Source organism: Siniperca chuatsi, linkage group LG20 (assembly GCF_020085105.1).
Source record: "Siniperca chuatsi isolate FFG_IHB_CAS linkage group LG20, ASM2008510v1, whole genome shotgun sequence".
Taxonomy (NCBI): Eukaryota; Metazoa; Chordata; class Actinopteri; order Centrarchiformes; family Sinipercidae; genus Siniperca; species Siniperca chuatsi.
The window spans coordinates 6,633,988-6,653,949 of NC_058061.1; the positions used below are offsets into that span (position 1 = coordinate 6,633,988).

At 40.6% G+C, this 19,962-nt stretch overlaps 1 protein-coding gene across 3 annotated transcripts; it reads right to left on the reverse strand.

Annotated features, from left to right (window-relative positions):
• Window positions 1-86: 86 nt before the first annotated feature.
• cdc42ep4b (CDC42 effector protein (Rho GTPase binding) 4b) lies at window positions 87-19,962 on the reverse strand. 3 transcript variants are annotated; one of them, XM_044179305.1, is made up of 2 exons: window positions 19,446-19,962; window positions 87-4,251 (listed from the first exon to the last, which is right to left on the reverse strand). In XM_044179305.1, exon 2 carries the CDS (start codon window positions 4,060-4,062, stop codon window positions 3,049-3,051), a length of 1,014 nt encoding a protein of 337 aa, XP_044035240.1. In that variant the 5' UTR covers window positions 4,063-4,251; window positions 19,446-19,962; the 3' UTR covers window positions 87-3,048. The 3 variants fall into 3 exon arrangements, with proteins under 3 accessions (XP_044035240.1, XP_044035239.1, XP_044035241.1); XM_044179304.1 differs by having other exon boundaries at window positions 19,441-19,708; XM_044179306.1 differs by lacking the exon at window positions 19,446-19,962 and adding an exon at window positions 13,870-14,587.

The following is a 19,962-nucleotide window of genomic DNA, read 5'->3' on the forward strand; positions in this document are numbered from 1 at the left end:
AATAAACTTGCAAAAGAGTTTGAAAATGAGGCAGCCTCCTGTGGTGACAGACTTATAGAGATGAAACAAAAACAGCTGAGCCATAGTTAAAGATTACCAGCTTTCTCTTTTATTGAAAAATATAGCTGTTATTTCAAAGACAGGAAAGTGAGGAAGGTAAATATATTAATATACTGTAAAACCAGAATAAGGAATAGGAAAAGAAACCAGTACATACTTGGCATAATGCTACAGCCACTGAATAGAAAAAAAAGAAAACATTCTACAGCTGAACTTTGAGCCAGTTGTTTTTTTGCAGTCCTTATCTTTTTTTGCCACTCACCAAACCACATCTGTCAGGGCATGGAAAACTTTTAAGCAGACCTGAGGCAGAAAGTATTTGCAAATTCCTTTTATATGGTTTATTCTGGCCTATTTAGGAGTTTCCCACAGAGAAACACGACAAATGGCAGAAAGTTAAGACAATTACAAGAAAGTATTTCAGCGTAATTTAGTATACTTTCCCATAATTCTCTATTTACCTCTTCTAAACTCCACCAGTCTGGGTTGCCAGATTGGTGTAAGATTTTAAATCTTACTTGCAAATACAATTTGGCTACAAATGTGCTATTTAGTGTTAAAGCCACTAACATTCTTCTGGTTCTCACCCTATTACAACATAGTCACACTGCTGATAACAAAGATTGTTTCCTATAATCATCGACAAAATATATTTACATTACTTGATTAAAACAACGGCTGATATGGAGTGTTTTTGTTCTTTTGTGTCCATTTCTTGATGATGCACATGAAGGATTGCAGCTGCTCAAACAATCCACAATCCACATATTTTACCATGGATCAATAGACGTAAAAGACATCTTAAAATTTGGCACATTTACATGAAAATATGAAAGAGGTCTGACTCAAATCATACTGCATATCTACACATAAGTGAAAAATAAACAAAACCCAACATCCTGCTAACATTACCCAATAATATGGTTATAACATACTTGGCAGTTTCCTCCAGATTGCCTTTAATTTCAGAGCTTCTTGCAACATGTTCATGTAGACATGGTTCCACAACATTACAATAACCCAAGGCAGAATGGCACAGCATCCTGATTCTATGTACACACCCCTGCATCAGTACCACAACAGAAAATTCAAAGCTCCCATTTGTCAAACGTGGGCACAAATGCAAAATTAAAAAAAAGGTCAGACATTAATCATGGATACTGGAAAGGAAAGTCCATCTCTTTCTGCCTTATTTATGACTGAAAGTAATCTGGAGGAGCCTACTGAGTGAGCCAGCATTGTAAAACCAACTAAACACAAAAGCCAAAGCCCACCTGTCTGTTCCTGACCCTGCTGTTCCTGGAGCAGTTCCAGCTGGTTGGGGGCCAATAATCCAGCACATTTAATGAGTAGACTGGGAAAAGCCAGATGATTGGTTGATTTAATCATCTGTTCTTACTGTGTGATTTGGGTTGTGTAGAGGAGGTGAATATTATCACTTGTGGGTTCAGGAAATATCTGCCACTCTCACTGCCCTGAGACATATCTGATGTCCATCTATAAAGTAGCTGTGCTCTAATAACACTTAGTATACAATTTTACATCCCTTCTCTGCCCTTAGGGACAAGCCTGTACACATGTCTGGAGAGAGGAGATGTGTTTTAGATAGAGCCATAACTATTCATTTTGATATAACCATTTTTCTACTGCAGCAACTCCCTTTCAAACTTATTTTATGTCTCTCTGCTGACCTGCTAATCCTACCAACCTCAGTAATTACAGTATGTGGAACGAGATGTGACGACACACACATAATTAGCCACAATCACCACTTCTGTCCTGTTGTTTAAAAAGGTACACATTCAAAAGGCCTCTTTTTTTTTTGACAATTCACATTTTTACAGAGGTCATTGTCAACTAATACAGCCTTGCCATGACAGTGATAGCAGGAGTGATGTGACTTAGACAATTTTGTGTCTACTTGAGTCATATAATTAAGTGCCATGTAGCAAACCTCTGCAGAAAGAAGCTGGCTCACTCTGTGGTACCATTAAGAAGTTTTTATAAGAAATTAAACTTCTCAGAAAAAACCCAAAATCAAAAAATTTAAGACCTAGCAGTGCAGATTAAGATGACCCATCCTTTATGAAAATTAATGAATAAATACCACAGCTGTCTGTGAATTTAAAGAATTAAGACTTTTCCAAAGAGAGACAGCGGCAAAAACTACCAAACTCAAACACAACAGGCTCTACAACAGTAGACCAACTTACATAAAAAAGTAAAAAAAAAAAAAAAATTAAAAACAATAGCAGAAATATACCCTTTAAGTCAGACATGGACAAAAGTAACAACTACTTTATATATTTAGTGTCTATGCCAAAACTGTCATTGGCATTTGAAGCTCCAAGATCACTCCCACACACAGTGATTACAAAGCTATCTGAGTTTCACTTCCTGTTCTTTCCCTCTTCCTCCTGTGACCTCGCATATCATTCTCCTCACCTCACACATCACACTCCAAATGTGATATTCATGTGAGTGACAGCTGGGTTACAGTTCTCTAACCTTACGGTCACCCTTTACTTCTTAAAACGAATGTGATGCTCATAACCAATGGCTTGCTGGTTTTTCTTCTTTGTTAATGTACCTTTGAGAAGGACAAGGTTGGAACACGGGAGCCAGTATTATTTGAAAATGGAGAATTTCCCAATAATAATGAGTTTAGAGTTTGATATTGCAAAAATCTGCAACAATCAATGAACCCAAACCTTTCAAGAGTTCCACTTTGTGAGCCAGTCTGTCTGCACTCAGCTCACATCTCCTTGATACAGCACAGTGAATAAGGCTTAAATGGTTTTCATTTATGATGTTGAACAAATGTAGAGAGATTAGATTGATCTATAAGAAGCTTAAAGTGGATGTGGCCCTGCCTCTAAATCCCTCCCCTGCCTTTCACGCCTTTCACAGCTTTCGTTAGCCTCCCAACGCCTGGTCTTCTCCATTAGTGTCCTTCAAGACTGTTCAGGGTAGTGATACCAGTTTAGCCTACACTCGAATCTCATCATCATCATCATCATCATCCATGAAGGTGAAATCTTTGTCATCCTCTCCACGTGGCGAACTGTACTTTGCACTGTCCGTGTCGCCATCATGGATGTGGTACTGAGGTTTCTCCTCAGTGGCTGAGCTGGAGCTGGACACGGAGCAGCTATCCAGGTTGTGGTGGTTGTTCCTGGTGTGTAGCTCCGGGGTGTAGGGATCCACCATGGCCTTCTGCTGGTACATGCTGCGAGGTGGCCTTGCAGGGGCCTGCTCCTCCACATCATCATCATCATCTATGTGGGGAATGAGGGAGGGTGACGCACGGCCCTCGCTACCCTTGCCTTCTTCGTAGCCGAGGTCGTCTTCCTCCCAGCCTTTCTTTTCCATCACACTCAAGATATCCCCGAGCATGGATGGCCCCAAGTCAATGTGGAAGGACATCATAGACTCTGCGTGCCTCATTCCGCCTCCCTTAGGCATGGATGGAGGCAAATCTGTAAGTTCGCCGAAATTGCGCTCGTCAAACTCTGCATCCAATGTCGCCATCGCTGCTGCTCCATTTACCGGCTTGCTTTCAGTCTCCCTCAGCGTCTTCATGGGGCTTGAGGAAACGCTCTTCGGCAGTTGGTGTCCTCTGTTAGTATCGTCATCGTTTAGGTAAGGAAGGGATATGGCGTTTTTCACAAAGTTGGACGAGCCACCAGAAGGCCCCATCATGTTGTACTCATACTTGTCCCCCCGGTTTACTGACTGAGAGCGCTTGCTGCTTCTGAAGGTGCGGGACAGTAGCCCTGGTTTGGGGCCTGGGGAGCCCTGCTTTGTTTCCGGCTCCCTGGGAGGTTCCCCTGATCGGGTGCTAAGAAATGACGTGTCCCCAAAGGCATCTCCTCCCCTACCAACATGCATGGTGTGGCGGAAGTCCCCCAATGGAGCGCTAATCATCTCTGCGGTGAGGTCAGCCCGAGACCGCCGCTTCGACTGGTTAGAGTTGTTTACCAGCTGCTTGAGAATAGGCATGATGGCAGTCTCTTACTTATAATCCACAGAAAGAAATTAAACTAGGTTCTGTAGGAGTTCAGGAGAGTTCCTTCCAGAATTCTTTGGCAATTGTATGAGATGTTGTCAAAGAAAGTACAATTCCAGGTGTTTAATGTGTGCAGCCATTCTGCTCCTCCAGCTCTGGTTTCATCTTACCGTTGGATCAGCCTATGAAGAAGAATAGAGATCATTAAAGCCACATCAGTACTTATGTAAACCAAACCTAGCTATGCAGCTTGGCAGGCAATATGGAAACATGCAATTAATAACAGACACCATTTTATTCAGATGAAAACGTAAAATCCCACTTTAAATGCTTCTCTAAAGAGCTATGTCTATTCATTTCTCATCACACAACTCGCTCTGTCCTGATCTGCATCAAGTATGGAAACTTTTTTGTTTCCAGAGCTTCCTAAAGAAGCCTCACTTGAGTGGTTCTAAACTAGCAAAAGCTATATATGCAGAATTCTGTAAGGGTGTTACGTAATGGTGAAGAAAAGCTTTCTGGTACAAAGTTCACAGCAACTTCACCTTACTTTAAATCAGTAATAATACCCCCAGTGAAGTTGCAAAATAAGTTCCCATTCAAATGTGTCGGTACAATTCTTCTGGTACATTTTTTAGCTCTTTCTAAAATCTCTTAATAGGCTGCTGTCACATTCAGTTTTTCAAGTGGATGCAGTGTCCACTGTCACTGCTGTGCTTTAGTTCCCATTTAGGCCCCTGACTGTTACATAACCAGCAAGACACAGGATGCTGGGAGCCGGAGCTGTTCAAGTTGGCAGGAATAAAAGAATGAAGAAGAAAAAAGAATGGAAGTGGAACAGCTTTTCTTCAGCACGGATCGACTTACAGCACAGATCAGAAAGTCCACATCTGCTATATTCTGCTCTAACCCTCCTATCGTCAATAGATAAAATGTTTCTACCGCTAGCTCTGTGTTTTTCTCTCAATTTTGGCCTTTGTCTCTTTACTCTGGAAGATGACATTTGAGCACCTCCAACAGAATATTTTGTTCTGTCTATCACTGCCTCATTTTGTCTGTTTTTCAGTGAACAAACATCAGTACATTTCCAAATCATAGATTAAAGGCTTTTTTTATGTGAGGAAAGCAGGGTGCTCTTGATTTAATGCAGGTCACTTTGATCCTGTACTTGCACTGATTATCTTCAAATCAATATGCGGATAATATGGCTAATTTCAGCACTTAGACCAAACTGTCACTAGTCACTAGTGACTCAGCCTTGAAACATGATCTTAAAACAAAATCGGGTGAAGAAGAGGTTTAAACACCCACTTATGTGCTGGCTACAGTCTACTAGCTCCATGTGTTACTGACATTAACAAGTGTTTCAATTGTTTTAGCCAGAGAGCAATCCCATCATTCTCAGTGTTTTCAAACTGCAGCTGAAGCCCACGGTCTAGGCATGTATGCGTATCCCCACTGTGAATGAATGGGGGCTTCACTCAACAATATTCCAAAGCAACGTCACCCATGAAAACATTTGCATCTCTGACAAGAACCCATTCAATTGGAAAGGCAACTGTAGCACTAGAGGGAACAGAGGGTGGTTTGATAGATGATAAAAGCTGGTGCTGTTTTTTTGTTCGCTCCTCTTCAAAAGAGCGATCATCTCCAAAGAGAACTGAACTCTATGCACTGCCAAGGTTTTTTCTTCTATATTCAACAACTTCATTCAAGATTTCGTCAGTAGTTCTGGTGGTGCTAATGGGGGAGATGCACTGTACCCACAACTAAAAAGATGGCACAAAAGAAGGCCTAACAAATAGCAAATGCATTAATAGTACTTGAAAAGCTTATTTTTAGGTTCTATTGTAAAAGCCATTTGAGTTCAAGTTTACATCCTTTTACGTGACAACTGGAATGGGCTTACTGCTACGAAATCTATTCAAACAGCAACTGGATGCCAAATTATAAGATTATACTATTGAGGAAATTGCCAACATAGTCCCTCTGAGCAGACTCTTAGTGCTTAGATTAATACAGTAGGCTATGATCTATCATTAGCTGAACCCTTTACTACTTCATGCCTTGTGCAGTAGCCATTTAGTATCTGCTGCACAAAAGTCTGCTGAATGTGTGACTGACCACTCAAGACAACTCATCAACTAATCAGAAATACTTTATATGCCCCCATTATTGTGGGCATGACAAAAGATAGTACAGCCTGCAGGCAGATATGTTCTTCCCCGCTGCCCATAGTTTTGTATTTCTCTATGGCAACATCAGAGTAGAGCACTGGCTACCAAGTGAGCTTCCTGTCTCTAAGACGGCCGGAGACAGAGATAGAGAAAGATTTTATCCCCTACATGGAGAGATCAGCTCATTCAGATGGATTAGCCCTTCCTGGTGGCCACATGCAGGGCAATAAGACAATCGCCCAGTGCTATAGCTGAATGGGAATGCTTTTGATGTGCCTTGTCATTCGAAGACATTCAACCTTAGCATAAAATATGTCAGTGGGTGCGCAAATATCAAAAAGGTGCAAACCTCACACCTTAAGCCATTCTAGGAAATGGCCTAGGGGCTTTTGGGGCCCCTTTGGTGTTTGGTAGGAATAGTTTTAAACCCCCAGCATCATCAAGACCCCATTATTGTGGACATGACAAAAGATAGTACAGCCTGCAGGCCGTCAATGTCATATTCAGTTCTAGCCTTTCAGTACTTTATAAAAAGGTAAATCATTTAGAATGGCAGTGTCACTGTTTCAAAATAACATTCCAGAGGCCATTTTAAAAGTCTAAAAAAGTGATTTAAATATAAAACTGTAGCTGTGTTAAATGTTTTTTCACATAAAGAGGGAACATTTATGCATCTTTTTAAGTTGTTTTGGGAAATCTAGGCATTGAGGTTAACTTTAGCCCCAGATTATACATTTTAAATACAAAATCGGATCTTATTCTAGATAACAGAAAGGGGGAGGGAGGTGGAGTATGGATTGGAATGAATGTTCTAAATTATTTGCTCTTTTTGATTTTGTGAATATAGGAGGTTAATATATGACATGAAAGTAAAAAAGTCACTTCTATGTCTAGACAGATGGAAAAACATTTAGTCGTAGCTCTGTGTTTGCTCATACACTGTGCAGAAGTCAACTTGGTTGACCAGGGATTCCAGTCTGACCTGTATGGCCCATACCACACGTTTTCAATTCAGCCGGGGGCAAAATTCCATCTCATCACTCTTTTTAGGTCATAGTTACCAATATATACACAAAAACACACACATATAGCTGAACATGTTTGTGTTAGAGCACTACATAATCCCCAAAGAGGTAAGTATTATTGTTAGTTTGAGTTGAGAATTATTGCCTCAGTCATCGTGCAAGCTAGTAGAAGCCTTTATGTAACCGAGCACTCAAAGTGTCACATGACTCCAGCTCAAACTGAGACAAGTGGTGGCAGGGCCATGAATGATTAAGAGCATCTTATGTTGCTGGCAGACTCTGATGCGCGCAGAATGACATCATAACAACCACCATGCTCATCAACGTTCAGTGTCTCTCTTTTAATCCCGTGGATCACAGGCGCCAACAGTCCTCAGCTATCCCATGCCACTTTCTCTCCTTCCACCCAATGAACAGGGGAAAGAGGCTTTGGCTGCTTATCCAATCACAGCTCGACTACTGTCAAGTTAAACCAACAGGCATACAGTGACTGCGATAGTTTCTGGTTTTATTTTTGACTGCATTTAAATTTTTTAAATGGAGACAGAGAAAGAGTATAATTTATTCACAAGGTGGAAGCCTCCATGCAGGAGTTACAAGGAGCCAAGTAAAGGGTAATTACACAACAGTTATGAGATCCCAACTATTGTCTGGCAGGTTACCTTGATTTCTATCAAATATAAAAAGGGCACTATAATTAAGAAAAATATGATTCCCCAGTTCCTACCATTGACAGCGGTGAGCTTATTTATCAGTGACCCAAAAATGTTATCAATATCAAAATAATCTTGTCATATGAAGTCAGTAAATTGTACAGAACATGCATGGTTTTACCAACACTGCCAGGCTTGTTACTTTGTATTTTGTTATGACTTTCTGTTGGCAGGTATGACACAATCACTTTGTGATTATAAAATACTACAATATTTAAGTGTATTTTTACACAAAATGCTTGCCTTGTCTAGCTTTAAGTCCTCAGTTGTCCATTTTTAATGTATTATTTAACACAGAGCCTCGGCTGTCTGAGCAGTACGAAAACCTCTGCTTTGTTCACCCTTGAACTAGCCAGAATCGCCTCCATTGTTCACTCCTATTGTCAGCAACATTGATATGCAAATGAATATACGAGTCAGCCAATGGCATCTATGAAATTGCTAATCAATTAATCAATGGAGCTGCATAAGAATGGAAAGTTCTTAACAATGAAGGTCGGCTTCCAACTTTGTGAGGCCCATAACCTCCAGTCCAAGCATCTGATTCCCACGGGGGGAGAGGAGGCTGACAGTGTCAAAAGCATTGAAATAACAAGGATCCAGTCAATCCACGCAATTATATACATGTCATCAATAAATTGATTTATTTTTATCTTACTTTACAATTATTCTGAGTCCCATTGCCAGTGCCTAAGTACACTGTTATATAAAGAAATATAATAAATACAAAACTATTATTGTTACAATGCTAGAAATGTGCTAAAAATGAAGGAATTAGGAGATCTCATCAACTAGATATGAATGTGATTCTGCCTAACATCATGTAGCTGTAGCCTTGGTGTGAGCTCATTAGCAAAGCCTCCATCTCACCTCACTGTGTTTTTTCATGCACCTCAAAGTTCCCTCCAGTTCAATATCTACTTATTGTCCTTAACCCACCGCACAGATAATTAAGAAGAAAATACAGTTTATGTAGCATACGAACTCGGCATTGCACACCTTAAAAGTGAATCAGAAGGATTAAAAATGTGTGACTGATACAGTAACATAAGACATGCAATGTGATTATCTACAATAATGTGCTGACCTGTTACCAACACCGCAGTGCAGTAAACTATCCTTTGTTCTTCTGTAAGACTGCCTGCTACAGAAGGAACCAGTTCTTCCTGTCCAACTTCATATCTAGTCACATAGCTCTAAGGCTAACCCTGTATGACAAATGGCAGAAATATCTCACACAGACAAAAGGATGTGAATGTCAAGAAAGAGACTAGAGAGGGTACGTGGCCTCACCAGCCATTTGTCAAGGAACATACCTATTTCACACAGGTGTACCACCAGGTTTATTAGAAAGTATGAGCCCACTGTAAACAGATCCAGCGCATACAAACACACCTGGAGTGCTCTGTAGTCAGTTATTCAACACTCCTACAGCATCACATTTCTGAGAGGAAATGGTAAGCATTAACAGTAAAGGTTGGGCTTTAGACTTTTGCTCCTCCTGTACTGACCCAATGCAACCGACCAGAGACAAATTACGATGAAAAATACCACAATACTTTTAAAATGATACAGCATTTAAAATGTCCACGGGGTTCTAGAGCTGCCTAATGGCCCATTAAAGTCACCATGACCAGCTTTGTTTTGCTAGTTAATTCATCATTTAAGCTAACTGAAAATAGATTGTGGTGTTTTGGACCAGTTGTGGTTTTGCAGAGCATGTTTAGTGTTTGTATTATGTGTTCCACCAAGGTAGTTAAAGAGGAGGGCAAAATGAGAAGATAGCAAGGAGAAACACTTAAAAAATGTCTTTTTAAGTCAGCATAAAAATTCATTCTTGACATTGGAAGTCTTAAGTCAAGGTCCACTTACTAGCTTTTTCTAGCATCTCCAACCACAACTCACAGTCCTCCTCAGCAGAGTTTATTATCATTAATTATTAATATATAGTTTTATTATATTCCGCTGAGGAAGATGCGAGTTGTGGTTGAAAGCTTCTTGAGTTACGATTTTTTTTTTTTTCAGATTTTTAAAAAAGCCTTTGAAAATGCTTTGAGGTAGAAATGCATTTAACATGTTTAAATCCTTATCCATAAGGACGAACAGAAGGGTTTTGGTGAGAAAGGTTGAATGTAAACAAAACCTCATTTGATTAAAATGCAATGTCCTCAGGGCCGGTTTAATACCTTAATGAGCAAAATGTTCAGTGTCAACAGACTTATCCTCATATAACACATGGATGCTATTAAATTAAACTCTGCACCCTAAGGAGTTACAGAAAAACATCAGTTTATCCTCAATAATATGCAAACATGCTTAAAATAACCTAATTAGAGGGTACATGTATAAAAATAAAGTTTATCATGTGGGTGTTGCCACCATTATGTCACATTATGCCCTGCAAACATGTGTCATACGAGCAAGTTCTAGTCACTATGGATCATCAAGACTTACATATCATTTGACTAGATATACAGAAATGTGAGCAACTGTGCAAATATTCAAATATGGCAATGGTTTACCTCTTAAGAAACCTGAAACACGCAACAGGTTGGACTTGGACAAAGGTGAGGTGTTCTGATCACCCACCCTGAAATGTTGAGTGCTTCATCTGCAGAAAACTGACAACACTCATCATGTTCATGTAAAAAGGCTTTGGGAGACAAGCTTGGCCAGGAAACTATACCTACATCAGCAGGACTGTTGCCCAAGTACTACAGGCCCTCTGTGTGTGTGTGTGTGTGTGTATAAACTGTAGTGTATCAGCCTCCAGGGTCCCAATGCCGCACAGGCAGAAACAAAACCATAGGAGGATTAAGGGCAGTGTGTTCAACATGAGCAAATAAAACCAGCATGTCTGAGCCGGCCCTCTGCACTGTGTGACAGGAGCCCAGGACAGCAAACGCCACACCTCTGTCCACTCTGTCTCACTGCCCCACCAGCCAGCCCTCCTCTGTCTGACTCCAAAATCCATTTTCTATTGCTTTTGGTAAGTTTCACAAGCTCCTGTTGTGAGCCCAGTATACCCAGTAACGTAATCACCACGTGACTATGATGAGTGATTTTTTTTAATCTTTCCAAATCCTGATTTCCAGAAGCAGACGACAGGCTTCCAAACAATTTCTCTCTGTTTTCAGTCAAGCTGGCCTTTCATAAAGCGGATACTCCTGCATAGTTGGACAAAGCGTTTGGTCAGATACTAGGTGGGCTGCCGCGAGGGAAAAGAAGCAGCTTTGGTAAAAACCAAACACAAAGATAAAGAATATGTTTCTTGATTATAAAATAAGCCATTGAACAAAACAAATCTCCTGATAGTTTGTTTTGGGGGGGAAATGCCCCTCCTCTCGATGAGGGGCACAACATTTCCCATGTGAAGCAACAATACCGCAGGGACTTTTGCAAAAAGGAAAGGCACAGATGGAGGCACTGAAGAGAAACACACCCTCAAAGGGGCGGTGGAGGGTGTCACCACATTGGATTCACTCAGTCATGCCAGCACAGTGACAGACGTTCTTTCACTGTGTCCTGCATGAAATGTACCCAAACCCTCATTACGCCTACAGTGGAGGGATTGTGCTGTACTGTGTGTGTGAGTGCATGCACATGATAGTACATGTCTAATTAATCACTGAAATCCACCCCATCAGTCTCTGACAAATAGACAGCATTCACGCCTGGTACCAGAGGGCAGGATCTGAGCCAAGTGGTTGAATTAACCGTCCAATAGTTGCTGGACGACAAAACAAAGCAGAATTTCTACTGAGGATTGTACTAAAAAAAGACAGAGAGGGAATACAAAATGCTCTGTTACAGCCGGGATGTCAATGTCACAGTTGGCTTGAAGTAACGTTATTAAGTTCAAATTGTTTACTGGCCATATTGGCTGCTATTTCTACAAAGGAAGAGGTTCAGAGGCACTAACAATTTGCTCAGAATGAGACCTTGGGGAAACAGAACATGCCAAATCACCAAAACCATAAGACAATGCCAGTGAGACAATCTTTAGACTCTGGAAAAACAGGACACATACACTGACACACACGTACAAACTTTGGTGATATCAGCAGGAGGCTTCTCAGTGTGACTGGAAGATAAGTGACCGTTTTCTGCACTGTGTCAACTTCTCAACGGCCCCGGGACTTTTTTTTTTTTTTTTTTTTTTTTTTTTTTTTTTTTTAAATCAGCAGCCTCCCCACTGAAGTCAAAAACACAAACCGGCTATAAAGCCGTCAGGCATCGAGCAGTGACTGACAAGATGAGTTAATAAACCCCCATGGTGTTAACTTTAATGACACCAACGGCAGACAACAAAACACTCCCTGACAAAGAACACACAGGCCGACTAACATGGCCACTTCAACCTAATAGTAGCAATTCACAACAGTTGACAAGCTGAAAAATCCAAGACCAGGACGGAGATAAAGAATGGAGCTCCTGACCTCGTAAAGCACATTGTTAACTTAATTGCATCCTTGCTTGATTTACCTCCACTGTGATTCGGTTAGTGCTGTGTGTGAGGAGGACATACATGTTTGCCATGAGTGAGTGTGTAAGTTCTTCCTAAAGTGACTCTTCAGGAATGTTCAGTTCAGCATATATGCGGTGATTACATTTCAGCAGCTCAGCTCACTGAGACAGAGTTGATCAGTGTGTATGCTATAATTTAATATGGGCTAAATATGAGCACAGCAGCTATTCATATCATTAAAGTCAAATAAGCTGTAAGACTTGTACTTACACAGTTAGACAATTAATAACTTAAGTAATTGTTTATGTAATTTATAAAGAAAACATTAAATGTTTACAGCTTCTCAAATGTGAGGAATTTCTGTTTATTTTCGTTAACTGAATATATGTCAAAACAAGCAATTTGAAGATGTCACCTTGGGTTCTGTATTCAGTATTTTTCAATTTTTTTTGACTGTAAGATTAATTGGAAAAAATATTGTAGCCCTACCTACAAATAAAATACCAAAGGCAATGGAGAGCACATTACATCAGACATCATAAAAGCCACAACATCATATAAGCCACAACATCACATAACACATGGCTCTTCTGAACCTTGTAGATCTGTTGGCCAGATGATAAAAGTCCCAAATCCTGAGAGCTTTCAGGAATCACCACCTGATTATGTCAGGAAAGTCTCTGAAGTATCATAAGTGTAATCTTACCGTAATCTATCTTTCTTTGATTTGGTTTACTTAAAGATAGCTTTCACGTTTGGTATGCTACTTTGATTTGCCAATCAGGCAACTACTTTGATTTCCTGGAAACTTGCGTCTGCAAGCATGAAGTTTTCATTAGGGAAGCACATAAAGAGGCCCTGTTGTGGCTGTGTTTATGTATATGTGTATATGTATATGTACATGTATATATATGTATATGAACTACATGTGTGTAAATGTGTTTGTGTAAGGTGAACAATGAGTTTGAAATCCATCAACGGCTCGCACTCTAACTGCTGTAAATAGGTTCAAGGGTCATCAGGGAGAGTTAGCCGCTGTTCGCTCACAAACTGCCACAAACATACGGCTCACACACACACACACACGGTTCAGACAGTTTCTTTGTAACTGAGGAACCAGCAATGTCACAAGTACAATAGAGGAGACAGAACAAAAAACAAAGCAATAAAGTGGAAGAAGGGAACCAAACCCTTTTGGCACACCCAAACCACACGCATGTACCTATAAAGGAAAGTACGAAAAGACACACACACACACACACACACACACACACACTGGGGCTCAAAGGTGACTAAAATGAACGACACCCACTATTTACAGTGATTCGCATGCATTTAATACAGGGAGACAAAGGGAGAGATGATTATCTGTCAAGGTAACTTTTCACCAGTCCATTCACAGCACTGAATTACTGACCTGGAAAAATGTCCTCTAGAGGCTCTGGCAGGAAGATGTGTGAGTCTTTATTCACAAGGAAAATCAGCAGTTCTCACAGGATCATCAGACAACCATGCTAAGAGCCCATAATAGTTCATAGTGACTGTTCCCATCTCCTGAACTAGTTTCCCGGCATGAATTTGTCATCTCGTGGGCACAGAGGTGACCACAGTTACGCCAACAGCCGTCCTTTGTCTTTTCAGTACGCTTGAGAGAGAAACCACCTGTTTCTGTGTCCATACAGAGCCGCAAAACAATGAGGACTCACTGGACTGTAAACAGGCCAAAGCCTGGACCACAATGGCCAGCTGCACACCACCAGTAATGTGTGTTTTCAATATACGACTCAGTCCTGCTGTTAAAAGCAATATTGTGTAAGTGACTAAGGGTCGTGGAGGGATTAATGCAATCATATGCGGTTAATGCTTAACTGTGTACAGAAGCCAGCATTAGTGCTGCTACAGATGGATGGAATAGTGACTGCACTTGGATGTTGAATTTTAATAGAAATGTACAACAAAAAAAGAAAGGCAGGTCGACTGAGTTTCTTATCAGGCTGTGGCATTTACACAGTTCAGATGATAAACCTGCTATGAATATACATCAACTGCTGGGTTATTATCAGCTTCAAACTGTATATGCAACAAAAGATTTCATAATTAACTCAATTACAAAGACAATTATTTGCTTAAGAAGAAATTTTCAAGGATTATAAATCTAATAATAAAGCACCTTTTCGTGTTTATATAAAATATTCTCATATTTTTTGGCTTTCATGACTATTGGTCATGATAACATTGTTTTAGATGGGGTCTAAATCATGAACGACTCTGATACGTACAAATTAGAAGAGGGCAAGGAGTGCAGGCTTCCTACAGCTTTAACAAAAAACTTCAATTTACTTAAATTACGTTCAGTTTACGCTTCATGAGAACAACTGTATAGTGTCTTCTGTGGCTCTAAAAGGGAACTTTCCAAAGTCTGAAAAGATAACCCCAGTGATTTCATTAGGGTTATATCTGCTTTTGCTTGGAGACTACAAACTTTTAACAGATAGCTTTCATTATAAACTGTGTGTGTGTAGTATTCCCGTAGCTGCGGTAATCATTTTTATTTTTTGGAAAGCTGTAGGAGGTTTGCGATCCTTGTGAACCATTCAAAGTCTGGTTTTCCCAAATCTCTACAATGGAGGAGGTGAGTAAAATATTATGGACAAAAATATGAGAATAAGATTTACAAGATTTTCACTTTAAATCAGTGCCACTGATATCAGCATACCACCAGGACCTCATCAGCAAGTCAAAATCAAAGGTATGACACATGTTCCAAAATATGTTTGTGATCACATACTGTAATAAGTCAGGATTCCAGAGAATGTGAGTTGGACAGGTGTGCCAGCTGATGATGGATGATGTTGTTCTGTGGTGTCCTTGTATAACACAGAAACCAAAGAGGATGCTTGGAAATGTTTGCAACATGAGAACAACCCACCAAGCTGGCCACGTTCAGCTTCAATGGAACTGCATTTACCTCAGACATGATAATTATCCAAACTGGTTTTACAGCATTAAACAACGCAATTCAGGACATAAACAATAACAAGAGTGACAATGATGTGCTATACACATACAGTAAATCTTTGATAGTATTACACAATATGTTATTTTGAAGCACATGTTTAGGAGTTGTGGAGTCAAACTGTTGTTGGCGTTTTCATGAAGGGAGTGAAATTACTTCAATGTGGAGTGTTATTACACTGCACAGGTAAATAATTCTTGTTGAACTGGTTATTTTTCTCCACAATGGTCACACACACTGACAGTAACCAAACAGGCACAGATCGGAGCGATTGAGTGACAGGTGTATACGGGTTGTTGCACAAAAGAAAAAGAGAAAGTGGCCCCTTTTCTTGGGAACAGCCATAATATAGTGTTGTTAAATGGGATGGGAAAGGGCCTGTGGTGTCACTGTGCCAGAATCAGCTAAGGTTTCCTCGCTGTTGACAGGGTTACAGCTTTGTGCCAAATTTTGAATGATGGATTTTCAGGGAGTTTGGCCCAAAACAGCTGACACAGTTTTGACCTCTAACAATTCAGCACTCGAATTGTGTGATTCCAAAATAAGATCATTTGAAATACATCTACTCTAACAAAAATAAATAACATACTTTCAGAACAATAAATGAACTCACAGCTGTGGTTGACTGAATTTGTGGTTTCCTACTTAGGTGTCGCGAGACAAATCTGTGGGATCACAAGAGGATTAACAGGATAGAATAACAGCGAAAAAAAACTTTTTTTTTTTTAGGTTTTCCTCAAATATATGCTTATATGCAAAGGATGGGAACCACAGAACTAAATGATGGCATTTTTACAGAGAACCTCTGTTTTACAGATACTGATTGGTGGACTTCTGGTTAATCTGTTTCTCTTGTTCGAAGTTCAAAGTTAAATGTCTGTGAAAAGTCTAAAGACATTGGCGCACCGTTGGATTTCGCTTCCATATAAACTCTGTTCAAAGATTAACTCAAACACCCTCAGCATGATTTCTCGTCAAAGTTCAAAGGCCTTGCTGCTTTCTTTTCAGGCGGGGTGAATCCTGTAATTGTCTGAGACAAAACAACTCTCCTCAGGGTGTTCAACATAAGCCACAATGCTTTCCAGTAACAGCTGAAAAAATTACACATCCGTCACCTTTGAAGTGATTCGCAGAAATTGGGAAGCTTCCACAGCTTCGGAACACTTGAGTGTATCCATGAAACACTTCCAATAATGTAATAATATTTCAATAAGTGATATTTTCCTACACATTACAGCTGCCATTTTGAATTTGACTCAGAGTGTATTTATTTATTTATAGTGACAACTAAAAAAATGACCTTTTGCTCTGGGCAAATTACCCTCTTTGTGCTGTTTCTGTAGACACCATAATCATTTTTTCCTAAAAACTCATGTCTGACCCTCTCAAAACACGCTAACAATAATTCATAAAAACAGATTTTTTCCCCCCAACTATATGACCTTTGTTGCCATGTAATTGCAACAAAGCCATGCAGAAGACTAAATGTCAAGACATTCTCCCATAATTCCCTGTTGGTCTCCTATGGAGCATGGGGTAAAGGTGGGTGGATTACTAAGGCTGCAAATAATTTACATAGGCACTTCCTAAGGCATGGGAAGCAACAAGAACATGCAATATATTGTAAGTTATCACATCTGACTCAAGTAATTTGTATTTCTTTTCTCATATAAATGAAAGCGAAAAGTTTATACTCCATATCTTTATCCTCCACACAATATGGAATCCAGACACACACAAATAAAATACTGACTCATTGTTGATTTACAAGGAAATTAGTTGTCCCACTTTAACTAACTGCATGTGAAACTGCCTGAAGTTAACGTTTTCATGAGAAACAGAGTGCAACTGTGCAGCTGCAGTCTAACTGCCTCTCCCCAGCCCCCACTCCTGCACGCCCTCTTCCCAGTATAAAACTGTAATGACCTCAGCATAGTCAGAGTCGGGCAGGTAGCCAGCTTCCTCACTACGCAGCAGCAGTATCCTCCAGAGCAAACTGAAATAGCCTCCATTGCAAAAAAAAGCACAGTCAGAGATGACACACACATGCTCCCCCCCTCCCCTCTGACTCTGCAGTGCACACAATAGATCTTGATGGAGAGATATCTGCCTGGCAGCTCTGGAGAAGCCATACAATAAAGAGCTGAAAGGCCTTAAGTGTGTGTGATAATGCACCACTTTTGTCACTGGAAAAGACAGAAAAGCAAGAGGACGCTTGGAAAAGTGGCACTGCTGGCATGATGGCAATCAGGCAGAGTCTGACCTTGGCCTTAATCTCTCCGGTCAACCTCACAGTTAAGCATTTTTCCCCAATTGCCTCATTTCTCTTTAAACCAAGCTACAGTGCTGGGTAAATGATTCATCAAGCAAAATGACAAATACTGACCAGCCTTAGGGCTGCTGTTAGGGTGTGGTTGTGTGTGTGTGTGAGTGTAGGAGGTCAGAGGGCAACATTCGTACAAAGACAACACCAAAGCCAAGCCCATTAATCAATATGTCCTCATACTTTTGTCCAGACTGGTGGTTTAACAAGAACGAAGGGTTGATTACTGACGATGAGCAAGGAATAATGAAACTGAATGTCATAAAAACAGGCCTGCAGACTTTATGTTCAGTGTAGTTAAAGTCAAGCACACACTATACGGCCTCCAATCAGAGCATGATGAATGGGGCTGGGCAGGTATACAGCTACGGTGGCAATCCTAGAGTAAATTACCCAGTTCATCAGGCATGATGACCATAGGAGTCAAGTGCCAGGTCTGTAAACACAAACAGGAACAACTCGCTAATGACGCGGGAAGGTGGACGAATTTGGGAGTGAGGGATGAAAGGAAAGTAGCTGTGTAATTTGTTGAGCTCTTGGTAGGTTCTCAGATATTTTACTGTGTTTTGTGTTCCCACAGCAGAGTATTAATGTTACGTAACTCTCAGTGGAGAGAACTGGTGCTTCTAAGTCCATCTGCCCCCTCGGATTAAACCATATCCCGTCCTGTAGCTGAAAATAGTTATTTGAGACACTTATTTCAGACTCTGCAACCTATTTCCCACTATTGGGTATCTACGAACTGAATAAGTAAGTAGTTAGTGATTTGTAATATGTGAGTCCAGAGGTCTGTGGACCCTTGGGGACTCATAATGGGGATCCCAAATGTGGAATAGTTTACTTTCACTGTTATTTAACCCAGTTAATGACTCCTTTCATCAGCTTACTGTGGTTTTGGCCTTGCCTCTAAAACAGATAACTATTTCGTTTTATAATCAATTATACAAAAGCAGGATTTCTTGCAAAATGGGTGCTCTGTGCCAAAATTTTATCGGCTCAGTAATCTAACACTTCTGTACTTGGAGATCCCTTGATATAAAAAAAAAAAGTTTGAGGAGCTCTGCACACCTCATAGCCCATGAGCTAGACTGAATGCATGGCTAAAAACTATTTTTTCAAATAATAGAGCAAAAAGCAAAGTTTCTCCAGATTAGGCTACAAAGATGTGGATCCAGGTAAAGCAAGCCAAGATTCCCAGAGTATTTGGAAACAAAGAATAAATTGTAAAGCACATATTTATTATTTCCTTTAAACTAAAGTGGTGACTTTCATAATGTTATGGTTTGCCCCTTTTTTTTTTCGAGTCTTCACCAGGCTGATGGAAGACACAGAGGACGCCTGAGGGCTCGTTTATGTCGCTCCATAAGGCTTAGCCAAGAGCTCGATGAGACTGCCAGGCGCTGATTGTCCACAAGCAGATTTGACATTCAAATGAGATGCAGATTTCACACCGTTGGCCTAACTTCAGCCTAAGTCTGTTCTCTGACCCCACAGAATAGTCTACAGAAAACTACAACAGACACACTGGCTACAGCCGAATAATTACTAAAAGTCGCCACTCGCAGAACTAGCCTAAATAAGTGTAATACAACCGCACATTATAGCTCACTCAACTCTAAAAACAATAGTCACACAAGAACAAATGTTACCTTACTTTACGGTCCGAGCGATGGGGGAAGTTTCAGGTTATATTCCACTCCACTCAACTTTCCTTAAACACAGGAGAACAGCAAAACTAGAGAATAAGCCTCTGTCTCACTACAAATTCTGTTTAGTTTCCTCAGCAGGAGAAGCAGGAGAGTTGCGGCAGGACAGTTGCTGCTCCAATGTCCGTTCAGTTTGAGTCTGTGTGGCGCACAAAGCGGCGCGGCGCGGCGCGGCCCTCCCCTCCCCTCATGTGCCAGAGAGCACCACCTCCTGCTGCGGTTTAAAGGGACAGAGCCCCATTTATTCGCAACACATAACAAAAGGCAGAACTTCAACTTGGTGGCACTCCCAAGCCATCAATTCAGGACTAATGGCAATGAAATAATATCTTCAACGGGTTAGATGAGAAGACTGATACCACTCTCGTGACTGTAGGCTAAATATGAAGCTACAGCCAAGCGATGGTTAGCTTAGCTTAGCATAAAGACTTTAAACAGGGGGAAACAGCTAGTCTGGCTCTATCA